General features: G+C 44.1%; 1 protein-coding gene across 1 annotated transcript in view; it reads right to left on the bottom strand.

Annotated features, from left to right (window-relative positions):
- SS18 (SS18 subunit of BAF chromatin remodeling complex) overlaps nt 1–3935 on the bottom strand; it is a 23681-nt gene extending 19746 nt beyond the window's left edge. The window contains exons 1-2 of the mRNA XM_081206072.1: nt 3740–3935; nt 1098–1174 (exon numbers count right to left, since the gene is read on the bottom strand). Of these exons, the coding sequence (XP_081062198.1) occupies nt 1098–1174; nt 3740–3808 (146 nt within the window). The 5' untranslated portion in view covers nt 3809–3935. The remainder of the gene's footprint in view (nt 1–1097; nt 1175–3739) is intronic.
- Between the last annotated feature and the right edge of the window lie 14455 nt (nt 3936–18390).

An 18390-nucleotide genomic window follows, 5' to 3' on the forward strand; every position in this document is an offset into this window, starting at 1 on the left:
TTAATTAGTTTTAGGCACCACTTCTAGGTGCTGCTTCTGACATCTTAAAGCTCTTAAAAGCCGTATTCCCACATATCCGAAGTACATTCCTGTGTAGATGGTTGATAGTTGAATGAGGTCTTTTGGGTAATGCTGGTTGTAGGGACCACACCATTGTCTTAACTTGCCTATTCAAAATTTTACACCATGATGGCCCACACATATGTATGTGCTTGTCACAAAACAGATATACCAGGCACGTCCAACTTTCAAGAGACTGCGATCCACTCCCAGTATAAAAAACTGGCAGTGATCTACCCATTGTCATTGGAGGGGTGAGGAGTGTGCGTGGGGTGCGTGTGTGGAAGGAGGTGGCTAACTGGACGCGGGGGTTAAATGGGGGGGGAGGAAGGGGAGGCAAAAGGTCTCTCTCTGAGAAGCCAGTCGGCTTCTCCCTCACCCCAGCCAGCCCTTTCTCTCTCCTCGCTCCCTGTCAAAGGGAGCTGCACAGTTGATGCGCATCCCGATCCCTCCTTCCCCCTCCTCCCTCCGTCAAAGGGAGCCACACAGCTGATGTGGATCCCGATCACACTTGCCCTCCCTCCTTCCCCCTCCCACCTTTCCCCTCATTGTCAAAGGGACCCAGTGCTGGGGCTGCTACAGCAGCCAGGCCGGCGGGCAGGCAAGCAGACAAGGAATGTTGCCCCCCGCGCTGGGTCTTGTAGCTGCCACTGCCACGGCCAGGCTGGGCAACATCCCTTGCGCATCCTGTCCAGCCTAGCATTTCCTGCTGTGGCGGGACCCAGCACCAGGAGGCGACAACATTTCCGCAATTGACCAGGATTACTCCCGTGATCTACTGGTTGATCACAATTGACCGGTTGGACATGTCTGAGATATACTAACAAGCTAACTGAACAGAAAAAAATATTACTTGTAACAACCAATACTATACAATAATGCTATATAAGCAGAAGTTAGAGATTATGCACTTGCTTGCATAACGTGTTTTGTGCACCTGAAAAACCTGTTCTGTACGCACAGCACATTATTTTAGAGCATGGTTAAAGTGAACATGGCAAGAGTGAACATGAATTACATTCAGGTAATTAACTTACTGAGAGCACTCTGAAGTTTTGCCTTTGTTCTGGTAGTCCATTATACACTGAATGAGATGGTTGTTTTCATCCAACATCTGTAATAATAAAACAGATTCTCAATAAAGTCAATCCATTCAAGCACCCACTGAACTCTATTCTTCCAAATCTCTTTTCTTTTTGAAAGTTTAGCAAAAGACCTTTTCCTCCTTTCAGAGTCGCTGCCTATCATGGCAACAGGATTACTGATCTCAACTGGAGCTAGATTTTGTCACAATCTGTCTTTTCAACCCAGATCATAAACTTTCTTGGTCCCTCTTGTGGAATCCAGAGTTCAGCTTCATTACCACCACTATTTATCTGTTGTACTTTTTCCTCAATAAGGGGGAGGGTACAGCAACTATGTAACTGATTTTCCCAGTGTCCCTTTTAGCTATCAAGAACTTCAAGTTCTACAACAATCTTAAGCATACTCAAACTTGAATAGTGGTATTAAGAATGACAGAATTAGAAAAGTCAGACAACCTAAAATCAAAGAAGCTTCATTTGAATAAGTGTGGGCAATTACGGTAGGTATTTTGAAGCAGTAAAACACTTTACTTTCCTAGTCATACATAGATTATTCCTTTCCCTCCCCACCCCCATAATAATTATTTACTCATAATTTTTAGAAGGAAAAAAAATAGGAATTTCTGCTTTCACTTCATTTTTCTTGTCTTATGCAGTCACTATAAAGACAAAAAAAATTCTACTATAACTACTATTACTTCAGTTAGTTAAAAGCATCAAATTCTTGATTCTGCACTTATGAAGTTAGCTACCAGAGATAATATAGAACTTAAAATTGTGTAGTTTACTTAAACAGAATCAATACTTAAGCACCAGTTTGAGCAAATGAAAGTACTTCACATATATTATCTTATTGTAATTGTGAGACCACCACTGATAGACCAGTCTTATTAGTTCCAAATTGCAGATGGGGAGGATGTGACTTTAGATGAAACTGTATGGTTTGAAAAATCCACCATGCCCAAAAAGAAATGTAACCTCTAGTTCAGCCATTTAGAAACAGTTCTGGGACTTCAATGAATTGGTGTTAAAACTGTAGCCTCAATGTCAGCAAAAGAATGCAGACGATCAAATTCTTAGTTAACTACCACTGCCATGAATTAAGCAACACCAGAAACCATAACATCTATATGCTTTCCACAGTGATCTTTCCAGTTCTGCAAGTGTTTCCACCATCAGGTTTCTCAAGTTTTCAACAGTACTTTTGCATCACAAATATATCTTTAGCATCTTAACAGTCCCATACCCTATTACTAACCTATCCATAACCAGCCCACCCTCCTTTTCCATCATTTCCCCTGAAGCATAACAATTTAACTTACAGCAACTCTTTAAAATCTTCACTCTTCTAAACTACTTAACTTACTGTAAAAGTACTTCAGCTGAAACATACACCTCCAGATGCAAGTACTTTTAATTTCAACTGTTCCCCAATTTCATACTGAAACAGTAGGTAAGAGCTATGATTTCTCTTATACTCTGCCTTCACCACTGCGTTAATCCTGAATGCCTGCTCTTATATTACTCAGTAAATAATGATTTGTGCCCCCCCCCCAGCTCAGTAGATCATGAGTTAGCAACATGCTGGATGCTGTGGGCCTTTGGGGTGGGGAGGAGAGGTAGGAGAGAGAATCACTTATAATTAGTGGGTCATCTCTGACATTTTCACATGCATGTAACAAGATTTTCTGCAATTTCTTGAGCAATTCCAGCTAATGCACTCCTCCTTCCCCTCCCCTATAATCCATTTAGCTCTACGCTTCCCTTCCACTCCATGATTATGTTGTTTGGGGCCGCTGCTTGAGCTTTCCCGATTTCCAACATTTTATTATTATTTATTTCATTTATACCCTACCTTCAGGGCCTTCAAGTGGCATGCCATGGTTCCCACCTTCCTCATTTAACCCCCACCCACCCTCAAATAACCCTATTGAGTTCGGCTGAGCTGAGAAGCAGTGACTGGCCCAAGGCCACCCAGAGGCCATCAAGATGGAGTGGGCATTTGAACCCTGGTCTCCCAGGTCCTAATCCCACACTTTTAAACCCACTACTACAACCACACTGCTTATCTCGACGAATGCAAGCCACAATACTACTACTACTGACTTTTAGAAGACATCTGAAGGCAGTCCTGTTTAGGGAAACTTTTAATATTTGATGAATGATTTTGCTGGAAGCTGCCCAGAGTAGCTGGGGAAATCCAGCCAGATGGGCGGGGTATAAATTATTATTACTATTATTATTATTACTACTACTACTATTCAAAGTGGAAAGTCGGTGCAGCTGTGTTGGATATTCAAGTCACCTCCACCCTACCCCTCCCGCCAACCCCTTCATAGGGGAAGTCACAATAGCGGCCTACCTCGCAGGGCTGCCACAACTACAACCCCTCCATTGAGCGGGGAAGTGTTGGGGCAGGGAAAGAGAAAGGTAAAGCGCCACATTAAAGCGGTTAAGGACTACTTTTGGGGCCCCCCAACGTCCCGAGCAGCCCCAGGCGCGAGCCAGGACGCCGACCTCCCTCACCCGCCCCCCTGTAATGAGCCCCAGCCCCGGCTTCGGCAGCCTGGCCCGGCCTAGGCCCCTCAGCCCACCTTCTGGATGGCAGCCGGCGTGATCTCGCCCTTCCCCCGCTGCCTGGGGGCTGCGAACGCCACCGACATCTTGGGCCCCCGCGCGAAGACGGGCCTCGGCGCGCACCGCGGCGGCTCCCCGCTCCTCCTCCTTCCTGCCCCCTCCCGCCTCTGAGGCCACAGCGGCGACAGCAGCGGCAAAGCCCTGGGAAGAACAGCAGCGAGCTGTGGAGGAGGAAGCGGTTACCCGTTGGGCCGAGCCATCGCCACTCTCAAAACAGGGGAGGGCATGGAGCAACGTCCTGGCCAACGGCGACATCGGGCGCCACCGTGCCCCGGCGGCGCGGCGCGGCTTTCGACTCAGCTCCAGGTACCTGCGTTATCAAACGGAATGGTCCCCGTTGCCGTCCGGAAAATGCGCCCGTGATGACTGTTAGCGAACGCACCCCTTTGCTGCGATAATGGTACGTTCCTACCCGACCTCCTTCGAGCGATGACAAATGTTACAGCCCCAGAGGAGGGGGCAGTCGGGAGAGAAGTTCTCTGTTGATCTATTCCCGCCCCTGCCTCCCCCCCCCCCCATTTCCTCGCATCATTGGTCCAGCCCACTCTTTTCTGAGCCTGGCGTTTCCCTTTCAAGTCGCGAGAAGCAAAGCAGGCTTCCAGCTCGTGCGGCAAAGCACGTCTAAGCGAAACCCTCAGTCCCGTTTCAAGTGGGATCTTTGCTGTCTCCTTCAATGCACTGTTTCCTTCTTGGCTTGAAAGGGCGCGGGATTAATTTGAAACACACATGCCATATTTTGTGGGGGTTTTTTAAAGTATAGTTGTGAATTTTATTTTTGTAAACCGCCTTGAGGTTGCTATTGTTGTTTTACAATTATTTTACATTTTACAATGTTGTTTTACATTTTAAGAAATTGAATTAATGTTTTTGAGGTTTTATAATTTTTTATATTTTGTTGGAAGCCACCCGGATGGGCAGGGTACAAATAATAAAATTTTTATTAATAATTATTCAAATACGTTGGTGCGAGTCAGGGTTGCCAACCCTCCCCCCCCCACTTTTTTTTTTTTTTGGCACAGCCTGCCAAGTCAGCAACTGAAGCTGAACTTCTTGTTGTGCGCCTAGGGTTGCCAGATATTTTCTGGCGAGGCTCTTGTGCCAAGTAGAAGATTAGGAGTTGAAGCCTTTTCTGCCTTGGAATCACAATTATAAGGGAAACTTCTGTATATTTCTACCAGCCAGGGTGCTGTTAAAAGAAATAGCTCTACCACAATAATATACACACACCAAAAAATACTTAAATTCCACCTGTTCTTTCAGCAGCTTACAAGGATTTCTTGTTTAGTCTTTATAAGATGTCCAAAGCAAATAGTTGATGATGCTTCACATATGACAGAAGGATGGATATTCCAAAGTTTAAGGGCAACAATGGAAAATGCCCAGGTTCTGGTGCCACAAGTAAAATTTTCCCAGCTACAGGAACTGATTTATAAGTTGGTAACCTGAAAACTGCTACTTGTGGTAAGGTGCCTCACCCAGCAAACAACTTGCTTCCAGCCCTTATTTTGGGAGGTTTTCCTCTGCTTCTACCTGATTACTTTCCATTGGTACTTCATTATATTCATTTTAGAATCAAAAAAGGAATGGGGAGGGGAAAATCTTGCATCTCCACATGCATCGTACAAAAAAACCCAAATTTTATAGAATATATAAAAATAATTAAGTCATGAGTTTTGGCAAATGTCAGGGTAAAAAGCAGGAGACAGAACAATTATCCTGTTTAAGCTACAGCTTTCAAAACAGTTTCGCTTGCTTTAATTTAAGGCAATAAATTCACACTGAGTAGTCAGTTATCAATTCTGCAAGTATATTCCTGTTTTTACTGTACTTATTAATAGTATTACAGCTGGCCATGCAAAGAAGAAGAAGAAGAGTTTGGATTTGATATCCCACTTTATCACTACTCTAAGGAGTCTCAAAGTGGCTAACATTCTCCTTTCCCTTCCTCCCCCACAACAAACACTATGAGGTGAATGGGGCTGAGAGACTTCAAAGAAGTGTGACAAGCCCAAGGTCACCCAGCAGCTGCATGTGGAGGAGCAGAGATGGGAACCCGGTTTCCCAGATTACGAATCTACCGCTCTTAACCACTACACCACACTGGCTCTCACACTGACAAAGACTGCATTGCAGCAGTCTAACTTCAAGACTAGAAAGACTGTAAAGACATTACCAATACTGTGCCTCTAGTCTGCAGAATGTTGCCAACAGCCTCATATATAGATGTTGAATGGTAAACATTCTGAAATTGAACCATGTTGCACCCAGCAGAGAAGGTGCAGTTATCATTGTTACATTCTGTGATGTCCTTGTTAGGGACCCAGACGAACAATTTGATTCTGATCATCTGAATGTCTGTTAGTTTCTGCAGCTCTGCCACCAAGTCTTCATGGCCAGTGGTATCATAGGTTGCAGAAAGGTGGAAGGGCATCCACAGACTACAGTTTGTCCTGTTGCCTTAATTTGCAGAGCAAAAAGGAGGATGCTGTGATGGTCATTCAAAGCAACTAAAGAAGAGGAGGAGGAGGAAGAGGAGGAGTTTGGATTTTATATCCCGCTTTATCACTACCCGAAGGAGTCTCAAAGCGGTTAACATTCTCCTTTCCCTTCCTCCCCCACAACAAACACTCTGTGAGGTGAGTGGGGCTGAGAGACTTCAGAGGAGTGTTTCTAGCCCAAGGTCACCCAGCAGCTGCATATGGAGGAGCGGGGACGCGAACCTGGTTCACCAGATTACGAGTCCACCACTCTTAACCACTACACCACACTGGCTCTAAATGCGATTTGTCTCAAATTTTACCCCTGAAAAAGAGGGTGTGTCCTGGAAAAAAGAGGACACATGGCATCCCCAGGGAAACAGAAATTGCTGAGGAAAGCCACACAGGCACAGAACCTGACAGGTATATCTAAAGCAACTGAGCTACCACTTGCTCAGCCAGCATCTGGAGGAGGAGGAGGAGAGGACAAAGGGTGAGGAAAGAGCTGTCAGTGGAGGAGGGTCCTTTCTCCATCCTCTGGACCCCTGGACCACTCAACTAACCTGCTGTACTTGAACTGGGTGTGGAGAGTTCAGCTGAATGGGACACAGCTGTGGGCAGCCTAAGGATGTACCATCCAACTTGGACCTGCCCATAAAAAGCAAATCTAGAGTGAGAGACTAGGGTGATGTCTGCTGTTTCCAGGAACTCCTTTCATTGTGAGACTTTTGTGGGTGAGCTGAAAGTTTGTTTGGACCCTGGGCAAGAACCCAGAGCCTGAGAGGAGGGTGTGTCAGAAGGTAAATGAATTGATTGACAAAAATACAGAGTTACATATAAAAATGTTACAGTAGTACAAAGTTAGTTATATATATAAAATACATCAATATTAGTAACTTTGTATTATTGTAACATTTTTATATGTAACTTTATTTTTGTAATATTTTGTGTAAGTTGTTTGTTGTTGCTTCAGTTGTTTGCTACAGTTCTTAGATATATTTTAAATATATAAAGTGGTATAGAAATCCTCACTAATCAGCCTCCCCATTACAAATAATTTGATTGGCATCCAAATCCATTTTGGATTTTGTTCCTGACTTTTTCTGGGTTGTGCCCATAGTCACTGGCTTAACAGATAATGAGGTGCCATAGCTTGGCTCACGAGAGCAACTTTGTAGGGTGAGATGATGTACTTTCCTTATGATGCTGTTTTACTGCATTGGAGGGATTTTCTGAACAGGGAAATATGCTCTGAGTTTATTCCATTTATTGGTTTCTTTTGTCTTGCCCAGCTTTTTCAGCGCTGACATTTATGATTTGCATTTGTTATTGGGTGGAATATTCAGAGAGTAACACTTGAAATATGAGCCCCTGTGTCTCGATATAAAAACGAACTTACCAAGCAACACAGCACATTTGCAAGGGCATCGGTGTTTGAGATCTCTTCCAGAGAGATAATAATGAAACAAGAGACAGTCACGGCGATGCTAAATTTTGATTCTGTTCTGTGACATGTTAGTTTGCAAATATAAATATTTTAGAATAAAAAATACATGCCACGTTCACCAGCCAGCACTAATGGGAACAAGTGGCACAGTCCTAGTGACAAAATCTTCCAAAGGCCTGACTTTATTTTTTGAAAGGGAGTCTCCTACTCATAAGAATGCATACATAAATAAAATAAAAAATACAGCAGTGTTGTGCCTAACTTCCCCCAAGTCATAAAATCTACCTAGGTTTTCTTTCTTTTCTCTTCTTTTCTGCAATTCATGTATCAATCAATTCTATGTATCAATCAAGGGTAGAGTGCTCTTGTGTTTGAATGCTGCTTGCAGCATTCCACCCAATGCCAGGGTGGGATGCTGTGACATCACCTGATCCAGCAGGCTCTACGTTCTTAATCACATTTGTATGTCTTCTTTTCTCCAAAGGGCTTGTGGTGGTGTATGTGGTGTCCACGGCCAGCCCAACACATTTTGGCACCCGAGGCAAACCACAGACTCACAGGCCCCCCAGGTTAGTGAGATGGAGTTAGTGGCGTCAGTAAGACACTGTGGCTTACCATGGTGTTCAAACCAGGTCATTGAGTTTTATGGTTGAAAAGGTACGTGAATCCATTTCCCAGACTGCTATGCTACACTTGCTTGCTTTCATGAGAGGGAAACTTCACACCTTGTCAGTGCCTCTCCTCTGCCTCCATTAGCAACCCAGAACAAAATCTGGCTCGAGTTCATCCCAGCAGAAGACACCAACTCTGAAGTGAACCTATGTTATCCTCACATGCTCCAATGACACATCTTTTTAGATTGCCTCCATTCAAGACATCATCCCTAGCTAGCAGGACCAGTGGTCAGAGATTATGGGAGTTGTAGTCCAACAACATTTGGGGACCCAAGGTTGTTCTAACATATATTAGCTTGTTTTGCGTGATTCAGGGTTGGGAACTGGGCTCTTTCCATACTGCTTACATCACAAGCCACCTACTGCTGCTGATTTCATAGGGTGACTTCTGAAGCATGTGATTTGTATTGTGCCCTTTCATGTAATGAATACCATGGAGCAGTCTTCCCCAACCTGGCGTCTTCCGGATGTTCTGAACTACAACTCTCATCATCCCTGATCACAGGGCATGTTTGCAGAGGCTGATGGGAGTTGGTGTCCGAAACAACTGGGGGGCAGCAGATTGGGAAAAGCTGCCATGGGATTCTCTTTGCAAAAGAGAAGTGCTGAAGACTTGGTCCATGTAAATCACTAATCACTGCTCACAGATCCTAAATGGGGATTCCTTCATTCCTTAGGATTGTGTGACAGTGGTGTGCTTATGTTATGTGACTAATAAATCATCATCATAATAGTGGCTGCTAGACATGTCACTACAGTGTGTAGTTTCGAATACAAATTTGTGTGTTTACTCTTCAGGCTTGACTGTATTACAATATGAGTGTGTCACTTTCCTTAGAAGGTTTTCTCAGGCTCAGATTATGTGTACAGAATTTTCAGACCGATGAGGTTGCTTTGTAGATGCATGCACAAATGTTGTTTAATGTTTGCTCCTATCTCCAGTGACTTTCTTGTTGATTGCTACCAACTATGTTAGGGGTAGGCAGACTTTTGGATCAACTTTACTTTTTACTGGAACCCCAAGATGTAGCAACTAGGTGCAAAAGACATATAACAGATATGACAGATGCCATCTGCCAGAAATACCCTTCCACATTCTACATATGACAAACAGACAAATCTCTACATTAAAGAATAGACTCAAAACTGAGTTCTGAAATGGCAATATTAAAAATATCTCAACCTCCCAGAAAAAAATATTTTCCTTGTTGAGGTCTTTTGTGCAGTCTTTTGTGTGAGTACACACTGGCTCCCAATCTTGGATTTCTGAGTTTATTTCTATGAGCAATCCTCACTTGCAACCCTGGGGACATTTTAAAATAGCTTCTTACTGTGTACAAGAAGCGACTTGTCCAGATAATGAGATTATTCTTTCTGCAGCCTTTTATTTTGGCATTTCTCTACATCTCCCTCCATTTCCAGCCATTCTTCTGGAGCATGGAGTCATCTGGATATGTCTGTTCAAATCTAGGAGACAGAAATCTCCGGGACTTAAGTTATTAATGTGCCCAGCTGATTTCAACGGTGACCAAGCGCAATAAACTAAGGGCTTTTCCTCAGCCAGAACTCAGTTCTGACAACGCTCAGGTGGGTGCCATTGCCATTCTAAGAGAACGAGGGAGATGTTCATGGTGAGTTCCAGCACTTCTTTTTCTAGAAAAATAGCACTAGTTGTATTCAATGCTGCCATTCTACTTGTTCAAGACTTCTGCTTGTGCAGTGGGACTTCTTCCTCACTTCTCCTCAAGGACCTACAAAACTGTTCTATAGGGTTTCTCAACCACGTGGAAAAACATTTTGAGAGTGAACGGGTGGGGGCTGCAGAAGAGAGGACAAGGAAATTCCATCGTGCAAGCAAAAGCCTATTATGCAAGCGGAACAACAGTGTTGAATACAACCTCAAATCTGGATTCAACTCAGTGTGTTTTGGAATGGTCTGGCGCAAAGAATCATGGGATATCATGGACTGGTTGGATAAAGAGGAATGGTGGGAGGAACCAGCTGGGGAACCCCCAAAAGGAAGAAGGCTCAGAGTCCGGGGACTGGTGCTGGGATGACAATGAGTGGTCAGAGAGAGAAGAGGGAGAAGCCTGGGAGGAGGAGGTGTCAGAAGCTGAAGATGGTAACAGGACTTAGTGAGCTGGGGGAGCCTGTGGCAGAGAGGAGGCCAGAAGATGAGTCCAACCGTTGAAGATCATGGAACTTTGGAGTGTCAGGCATAGCCCTATTGGCTTTAGCCCAAACGTAGCAGAGTTTTCCTGCACAGCGAAGAAGCTAGTTGCGGCAGTAATGACTAGTCAGCTAGACTCAGAATAACTATTTACAGGATTTATTAAAAGGGAAAAATAAAACCAGCAGAGTTTCTGCATACAAATAAAAGCAAAATAAATCCTTCCTTCCTTTCTTTCTTTCTCTCTCTCTCTCTCTCATAACCATACACAGCACTTCTAACTCCTAACACACCTCACATCAAACTGTGCTAGCAATCCCTAGATAACAGAGTTGAGTGCTGCTCGTTAACCAATCAGAGTGAGTAGTTTCTAGGTCAAGCAGACCTGGGCTTTCTGCCAAGAGTAAATTGACACCAGCTTGAGTTAATTGGTGAAGCTAGAATCTGCAAGTTTCCCACGAGAACCAATTAACAGAAACTGAAACAGAAACTGAACACCCCCTCACAGATTCTGCTGAACAATTAACTCCAAATACACCTATGTAGGAGATTATTTTTCCAGCAAACCTAAACCCTTGCACATTCGCTTGTTCTTTATCTTTGCCAATGGTTTAGTTAACACATCTGCTACATTTTCTTCACTTGACACATAAGTACAGGTGATTACATTGTCTTGTACACAGCAACGTACATTTTGGTATTTTACAGAGATATGTTTGGAACGCGATTTGAAACCCTCTGTTTTACTTAAGGTTATACAAGCTTGATTATCAATGTAAACTTGTACTGGTTCTCCACAATTTACATTTAAATCTGCCAACAAATGCTTGAAATAAATCACCTCGTTGCACAATTCACTCAATGCGGCGTACTCTGATTCCGTTGATGACACACTTACAATGTCTTGCTTGCGAGACCGCCAGCTGATTAAAGCTCCACCGACCATTATGACTAGTCCTGTGACAGATTTTCTATCTGGCAAATTTCCCCAGTCACTATCACAGTAGCAACTCAACATTTCATCCTCGGAAGAATTTAATTGTAACATATAGCCAATTGTCTGTTTGAGGTATCTCAGAACTTGTTTTACCCCTTTCCAGGCATTTAGTGTGGGTTTTGAGACCAATCTACTTAATATGCCTACTGCATAGCTAATATCTGGTCTGGACCACTGTGCTATATACAATAAACTTCCAATTACAGAGTGATATACATCAGGGTGTTCAAATTCAGGACTCTCATCTATGTGAAGTGTTTTTATGAAACCTGGATCCATAGGCACCGCTGCCCCTTTGCAATCCTGCATCCTGTATGTAGTCAGTAGTTGTTTAACTTTGTTCTGCTGACTAATTAGGCAGCTGCCATCTTGGGCCCAGCACACTTCCAACCCTAGATATGTCCTAACCGGGCCTAAGTCTTTCACTTTGAACTTACTGGACAATTGCTTGGCAAACCTTTTAGTTTGTTTATCTGTTTTACAGGCATACAATACATCATCTACATAAATCAGACAAAACTCTTGATCACTGCCTGTACCACGTACATAAACACAATTGTCAGCTGTACTCTGCTTGAAACCAAATGACACTAAGGCCTCATGGAAACATCTGTTCCAAGATCTTGCAGCCTGTTTGAGACCGTATAGAGCTTTGTATTTGTACTCTCCTGTCACCAGAGGTTTAAGTTTGTACACCCACCTGCAGCCTACAATCTTTGCCCCCTCAGGCGCTGCTACTGGTGTAAAAACCTTGTGCTCATTCAGAGAGGACATCTCTTCCTCCATTGCCTGTTTCCAGCGCTCTGCCTCCTCTTTTGGTAACTTTAACACCTCCTGAAAACTCTTGGGTTCTGCACTTACACTAAACACATTTGCAGTATCTGGGGAAAAACGCACTGGAGGCACTCCTTTGTTTTGTCTTTTAGATCTTCTGGGAGAAAATTTTTCTTCTGACCCACTTTCCTCCTCAGAACTATGACCTCTCTTTTGTTGCTTAGCAACTGGTCTCTGGCTAACTCCACTTTCTTGAGAGCTCTTATCTGAACTTTCCTCCCCCTCAGACTCTGATTCTCTATGTTTACCTTCAGAGTCATGAAGCTCCTGGGAAGGTTCAAACCAAACCTCAGTATTGGCATGTAGTCTCTCCCAGCCACTATGTTCACAAAAACTGGCATTCCTGGAGATCACAATGCCATTTGTCCCTTCAGCAAAGCGGAAACCTTTTCCCAGCTCCTGGTAACCCACAAACACTAACTGTTTGGTCTTAGGATCTCCCTTCTTCCTCATTTGTTTCGGAATTAATACCCAGGCTTTTGATCCAAACACATGCAAATGGTCAATTTTAGGTTTTTTCTGAAACAATTTAAAGTATGGGGTTGTACCTATTGTTTGATGAAAGAGCCTATTTTGGAGATAACACGCAGTGAGCATGCTCTCCCCCCAATAAGACATGGGCAAATCAGCATCCTCAAGCATGGCAAACATCATATCTTGTAAAGATCTGTTTTTTCACTCTGCAACGCCATTCTCCTCAGGGGAAAAAACGTTCGTTTTTCTATGCCCAATGCCACGCTTTTGTAACCAATCTTTAAAGGCATTTGACATAAATTCGCCACCTCTGTCCGTCTGTATCCTTCTGAGTTTAATGGACAGAAATCTTTCCACAGATGCCACCCAGCCTTTAAACTTAGTGAACACGTCACCCTTATTCTTCATGGGAAAAACCCAAGAATAACGCGTGGCGTCATCCACAATTGTTAGTGAAAAACGCGATCCACCCCTGCTTACAGCAAATGGACCAATTACGTCCATGTGAACCAGCTGTAGCGGTGACTCACTAACTCTGTCACTTCTGGGGTAAGAGACTCTGTGGGTTTTAACCTTTTTACACACATTACAATCAAGGTACTTGTTACAACTCTTTAAATTACCCCCATCAGCCAATTCAGACATTTTTAGTACACTTTTCCAGCAAGCATGCCCCAATTTCCTATGCAATAAGTGCACACAGTTGTCATGTATAGCTTTGTTATTCACTGCAGGCTGAGATTTACTGACTACTGCTGCAACTTGAGATCCTGCTTTAAGCCAAAACAAGCCTCCCTCTGACTTAGCAGTGCCTAAAATCTCACCAGCCTTCTTAATAATGCAACTGTCTCCTTCAAAATACACTTTAAACCCAGCTTTCAGCAAACAATCTACAGACATCAGATTGCTCCTTAATGATGGCACACAAAGTACATTTTGCAGGCATTCACGAAGACAAGGAACAAAAACTGCACCCCCCGAAATCACTTCGGAAGTACTTCCGTCTGCTAGAGCCACCTGGCTGCGCTGTGCTGAGTTCTTGGAAACAAATAATTCATCTGAATTCACGATGTGGCGAGACGCTCCCGAATCGACCACCCAAACCGCTTGTTTCTCATCAGCAATCTTGACCTCGCCGGTCACCAGCTGAGCCGACTGTTTTCGTTTGAAGAATTTCTTTTTACGCTGCTGCTGCTGCTGATCTCGTCTCTGCTCCTGCACCGGCAACTGAGACTTGACCAACTCCGGACATTGTCGTTTTAGATGCGCTGAAGACCCACATCGGAAACAACGCCTAACAGCAAACGCTGACTCCTCACCGGTACGCTGCTCTTGCTTCACCTCTGGCACGGCATGAGAACTCCTTCCAAACCGCCCACCTGTAGAAGCCTCTGCAGCCACCGACCTTTCTTGCCTCTTCTGCCATTCTTCAATCAAACGCCCAGTAACGTAACTGACTGATAAATCATGCTCCTGCATGCCTTCTAGAGACAAAACTAAATTATCCCAGCTTTCCGGGAGAGAACTCAAAATAATAGCCACCTTCTCCTGCTGGTCTAATGCACAGTCTCTTTCCTGCAGCGCAGAAAACTTTAACTGTAAACTGTGTAGGTGTTCTTGCATTGTAACCCCAGGCTGTAACATTGCCTTGTACAATGCCTTGCGAATGAACAGCTTGGAAACCGCTGTCTCACGCACATGGAGTTCTTTAAGTGCTTGCCACACACCTCTAGCTGTCTTGATTCCCCTCACATACGGCAACTGGGAATCTTCCAGCCCCAAGACAATTGTGGCCCTTGCTCTTTGGTCTTTATCGAGGTCTTCATCATCAGGCTTTGCAGGAAACTTACTCACCACTTGCCAGAGACGATCCCTCTGCAGCACTGCCTGCATGCGTTCCGACCACAGCAAGTAATTGGAGTCATTCAGACGCTCAAAAACCATCTGAACTGGTTGTGAGGCCATCTTGAGAGCGATGTCCCTGGAACCCGGAACCAGCTACTCACGACCACCGAGAGAGAAAACAGGAACCACAGCACCCAGCACTCACACGCTGCAGCTGTTGTCCTTCTGTCCGCTGCGTCACCAGCTCACCACGGTCAGGAACCAGCCAGGAACAACAACCTCTGGAACTACTGGAACCAACGCCGTTGATGCTGACACCACCGCAACTCAGGCTGGCAGCACAATGCCCATAACCTCATGGAACTTTGGAGTGTCAGGCATAGCCCTATTGGCTTTAGCCCAAACGTAGCAGAGTTTTCCTGCACAGCGAAGAAGCTAGTTGCGGCAGTAATGACTAGTCAGCTAGACTCAGAATAACTATTTACAGGATTTATTAAAAGGGAAAAATAAAACCAGCAGAGTTTCTGCATACAAATAAAAGCAAAATAAATCCTTCCTTCCTTTCTTTCTTTCTCTCTCTCTCTCATAACCATACACAGCACTTCTAACTCCTAACACACCTCACATCAAACTGTGCTAGCAATCCCTAGATAACAGAGTTGAGTGCTGCTCATTAACCAATCAGAGTGAGTAGTTTCTAGGTCAAGCAGACCTGGGCTTTCTGCCAAGAGTAAATTGACACCAGCTTGAGTTAATTGGTGAAGCTAGAATCTGCAAGTTTCCCACGAGAACCAATTAACAGAAACTGAAACAGAAACTGAACAGAAGAGGCATGAGTGTCTTCCCCTCCTGCTGCAACAAATTCCTCTCTCGCCCCCCGCCCCCCCATGTCTCCCAGAACCAGGAGAGTCATGAAAAGGGTGGAGGAGATGTTAGCTACACACAGTTGCTGTGTCAGATTGCTTGGGAAAAACCCTGGAGAGGAGGGGACTTAGGGAGCTGTGGGGAGGCGGGAACTCGCAATCTTAGCAACTGCTTCATGGGGGCAAGTCCTGCCAGAAATGAGTTGCTGTACTCATTAGGCCTGACACTCCTGTGTAGATCCTGTTTTTGCTAATAAAGAGTTAACTCCAACTTTCTCGGTGTGATTTACTGCTAGCTCGCTCCTGTCTTGGGACCAATTAGGAATCAGCCAATAACCCCTATAAAATTTACTTGCTTTCTCCACCTCAAATCATGAAACCATGTATCAGTTGTATATTAGGCTTCACAGTGTGGCAAAACAACAACAGGAAACCCTAGCATTTGCTTTGATGCAACAAAACCAGCTATTATGGTTATGAGTGATTGGCTAAATAGGAGCTAAACAAACTACACCTGTATAGAATTGATATAAATTATTCTAACTGGCAACTGTGCCTTTCAATTGAAAATTCATGAAGTGCACAAGGTGTCCCCTAGCATCTGGTGGTACAACGTTATGTGACTTCTGTTGTCTCTGTCTCTAGACTGACAATGCTGTGAGCTATAGTAATTGATGCTAATTTATAATATACTGTAAGAAGCCCCATATTGAGAACATTATGGGTATGAAAGGGTTCTGGGAAAGCATATGAAAACATAATTTTGTGTATTATTTAGGGGGAAATTACCATCCTAATTTCCACAGTGTGACAATCAGTTTTGTTAACATACAATTCTGAAGAATAGTTTTTACAATTAATATTTCAGGGAAAACATACTGCAGCTCTCATGATTGCTTCTGTGCATCTGCCACAGTGGGAAAGATATACTCAAGGCATAAGAAAATTAAATGGAAAAATATGGCACATACACAGAATTTTTAGGAGAGGGGAGCAGTTTCCTCACTTGAAGCATGTAAACTATTTTATTAATACAAGCTGTGAGTAGCATCCGCTTCTGTGTCAATTCGCTTGTTTTTCTTCATGCAGTCAATAATTTTGGTTCTTCTGAACTGAGACAAGTCTGGCCATAGATCTACGTAATGTGCAGTCTGATCCTAATCACGTTTACTTGGAAGTAACTCCCACTGAGCTCAAGGTAAAGTGCACTACAATCCTACATGGATCTACCCAGAAGGAAGCCCCGCTGAGTTCAACAGGCCTTAATCCAAGATAAGTGTGTATAGGATTGCACCCTGAGAGCTCTTAGGGTCAAAAGATCCTAATAAAAGATACAATTGGCCATTTTATTATATATATTTCATCAGAATGTATTACTATCCTCTGAACAAGCATACTAACTTAACGGCGGTAAGGTGAGGAAAGATGATGAGAAGTTTCACTTACCGGTAATAAATTTTGCTTGGTGCACAACGGCCTTCCTCAATCTGCTGCCCTCGTGATGCTTACAGCTTACAGCTGCCATCAGCATCAGCCAACATGGCTATAAAGGATGAGACTGATAAAAATTTCCAAAAACTACTGGAGGGCAAGAGGTTGGCAAAGGCTGTTGCACACCAGCGCCCTGAGTCTTATAAACTTTGGACAACTGAGATATGTAATCACATTCATTTTGTCTGGGCCTGGTGATTTAGAGGAAACAAACAGAAATTTACCACAGCAATCCATGCTGTGTCCAGTACTAGAGAAGGGGGGGGGGGCTGTTGCAAGGCAGTTGTCTTGGAGAACCTTAATACAGAGCAATAATACAATGGGGTAACTTGTTGCCAGTAATCTGCTCCTTTGAGCAGTCTGGCTACTGCATTCCACTCTAGTTAAAGCTTCTGGTTGAAATACACGGGTAGGTAAAGGTAAAGGTAAAGGAGAGGGACCCCTGACCATTATGTTCAGTCATGGCCGACTCTGGGGTTGCTGCACTCATCTCGCTTTATTGGCCGAGGGAGCCTGCGTACAGCTTCCGGGTCATGTGGCCAGCATGACTAAGCTGCTTCTGGTGAGCCAGAGCAGCACACAGAAATGCCGTTTACCTTTCCGCTGGAGTGGAACCTATTTATCTACTTGCATTTTGACGTGCTTTTGAACAGCTATGTTGGCAGGAGCTGGGACTGAGCAACGGGAGCTCACCCCGTCACAGGGATTTGAACCGCCGACCTTCTGATTGGCAAGCCCTAGGCTCTGTGGTTTAACCCACAGCACCACCCGTGTCCCTCTGAAATACATGGGTAGCCCCACATAAAGTACATTATGGTAATCAAGCCTTGAGGTTATCAGTGCAGGCACCATTTAGCCCAAGAATGTGGAACCTGTGGCACTTCAGATGTTGCTGGACTCCAACTCTCATTGGCCCCGACACCATTGCCAATGGACCCAGATGACAAGAGCTGCAGTCCAGAAAGATCTGGAGAGCCACAGGTTCCCCATGACCAATTTGGCTCTTGCCAATATCTGGGCTGTTGCATTCTGTACCAGCGAAAGCTTCTGAACTGTCTTTAAAGGCAGCCCCATGAAGTGTGGGGTGGAGGAGCTGCAGATTTGGGGGGGGGGGGGCTGGCTTGAAGACCAGATGAAGCCTGTGTATCTTCAAAAAAATAGTTGCATGAATATTCCCTAGGAATCACCATTAAATGGATGTCATAATTTTTCAAACTCTCTAAGGAGCATGGATAGGCTTATAAAAAATTCATACAGCAAAAGCAACTAAATCGGATTTGTCAATTCACTTACAGGTTGGCTTATTGCTTGTGTTTTAAAAGAGTCCCTATTTCTT

Source organism: Podarcis bocagei (assembly GCF_964188305.1).
Source record: "Podarcis bocagei genome assembly, chromosome: 8".
Lineage (NCBI taxonomy): Eukaryota > Metazoa > Chordata > Lepidosauria > Squamata > Lacertidae > Podarcis > Podarcis bocagei.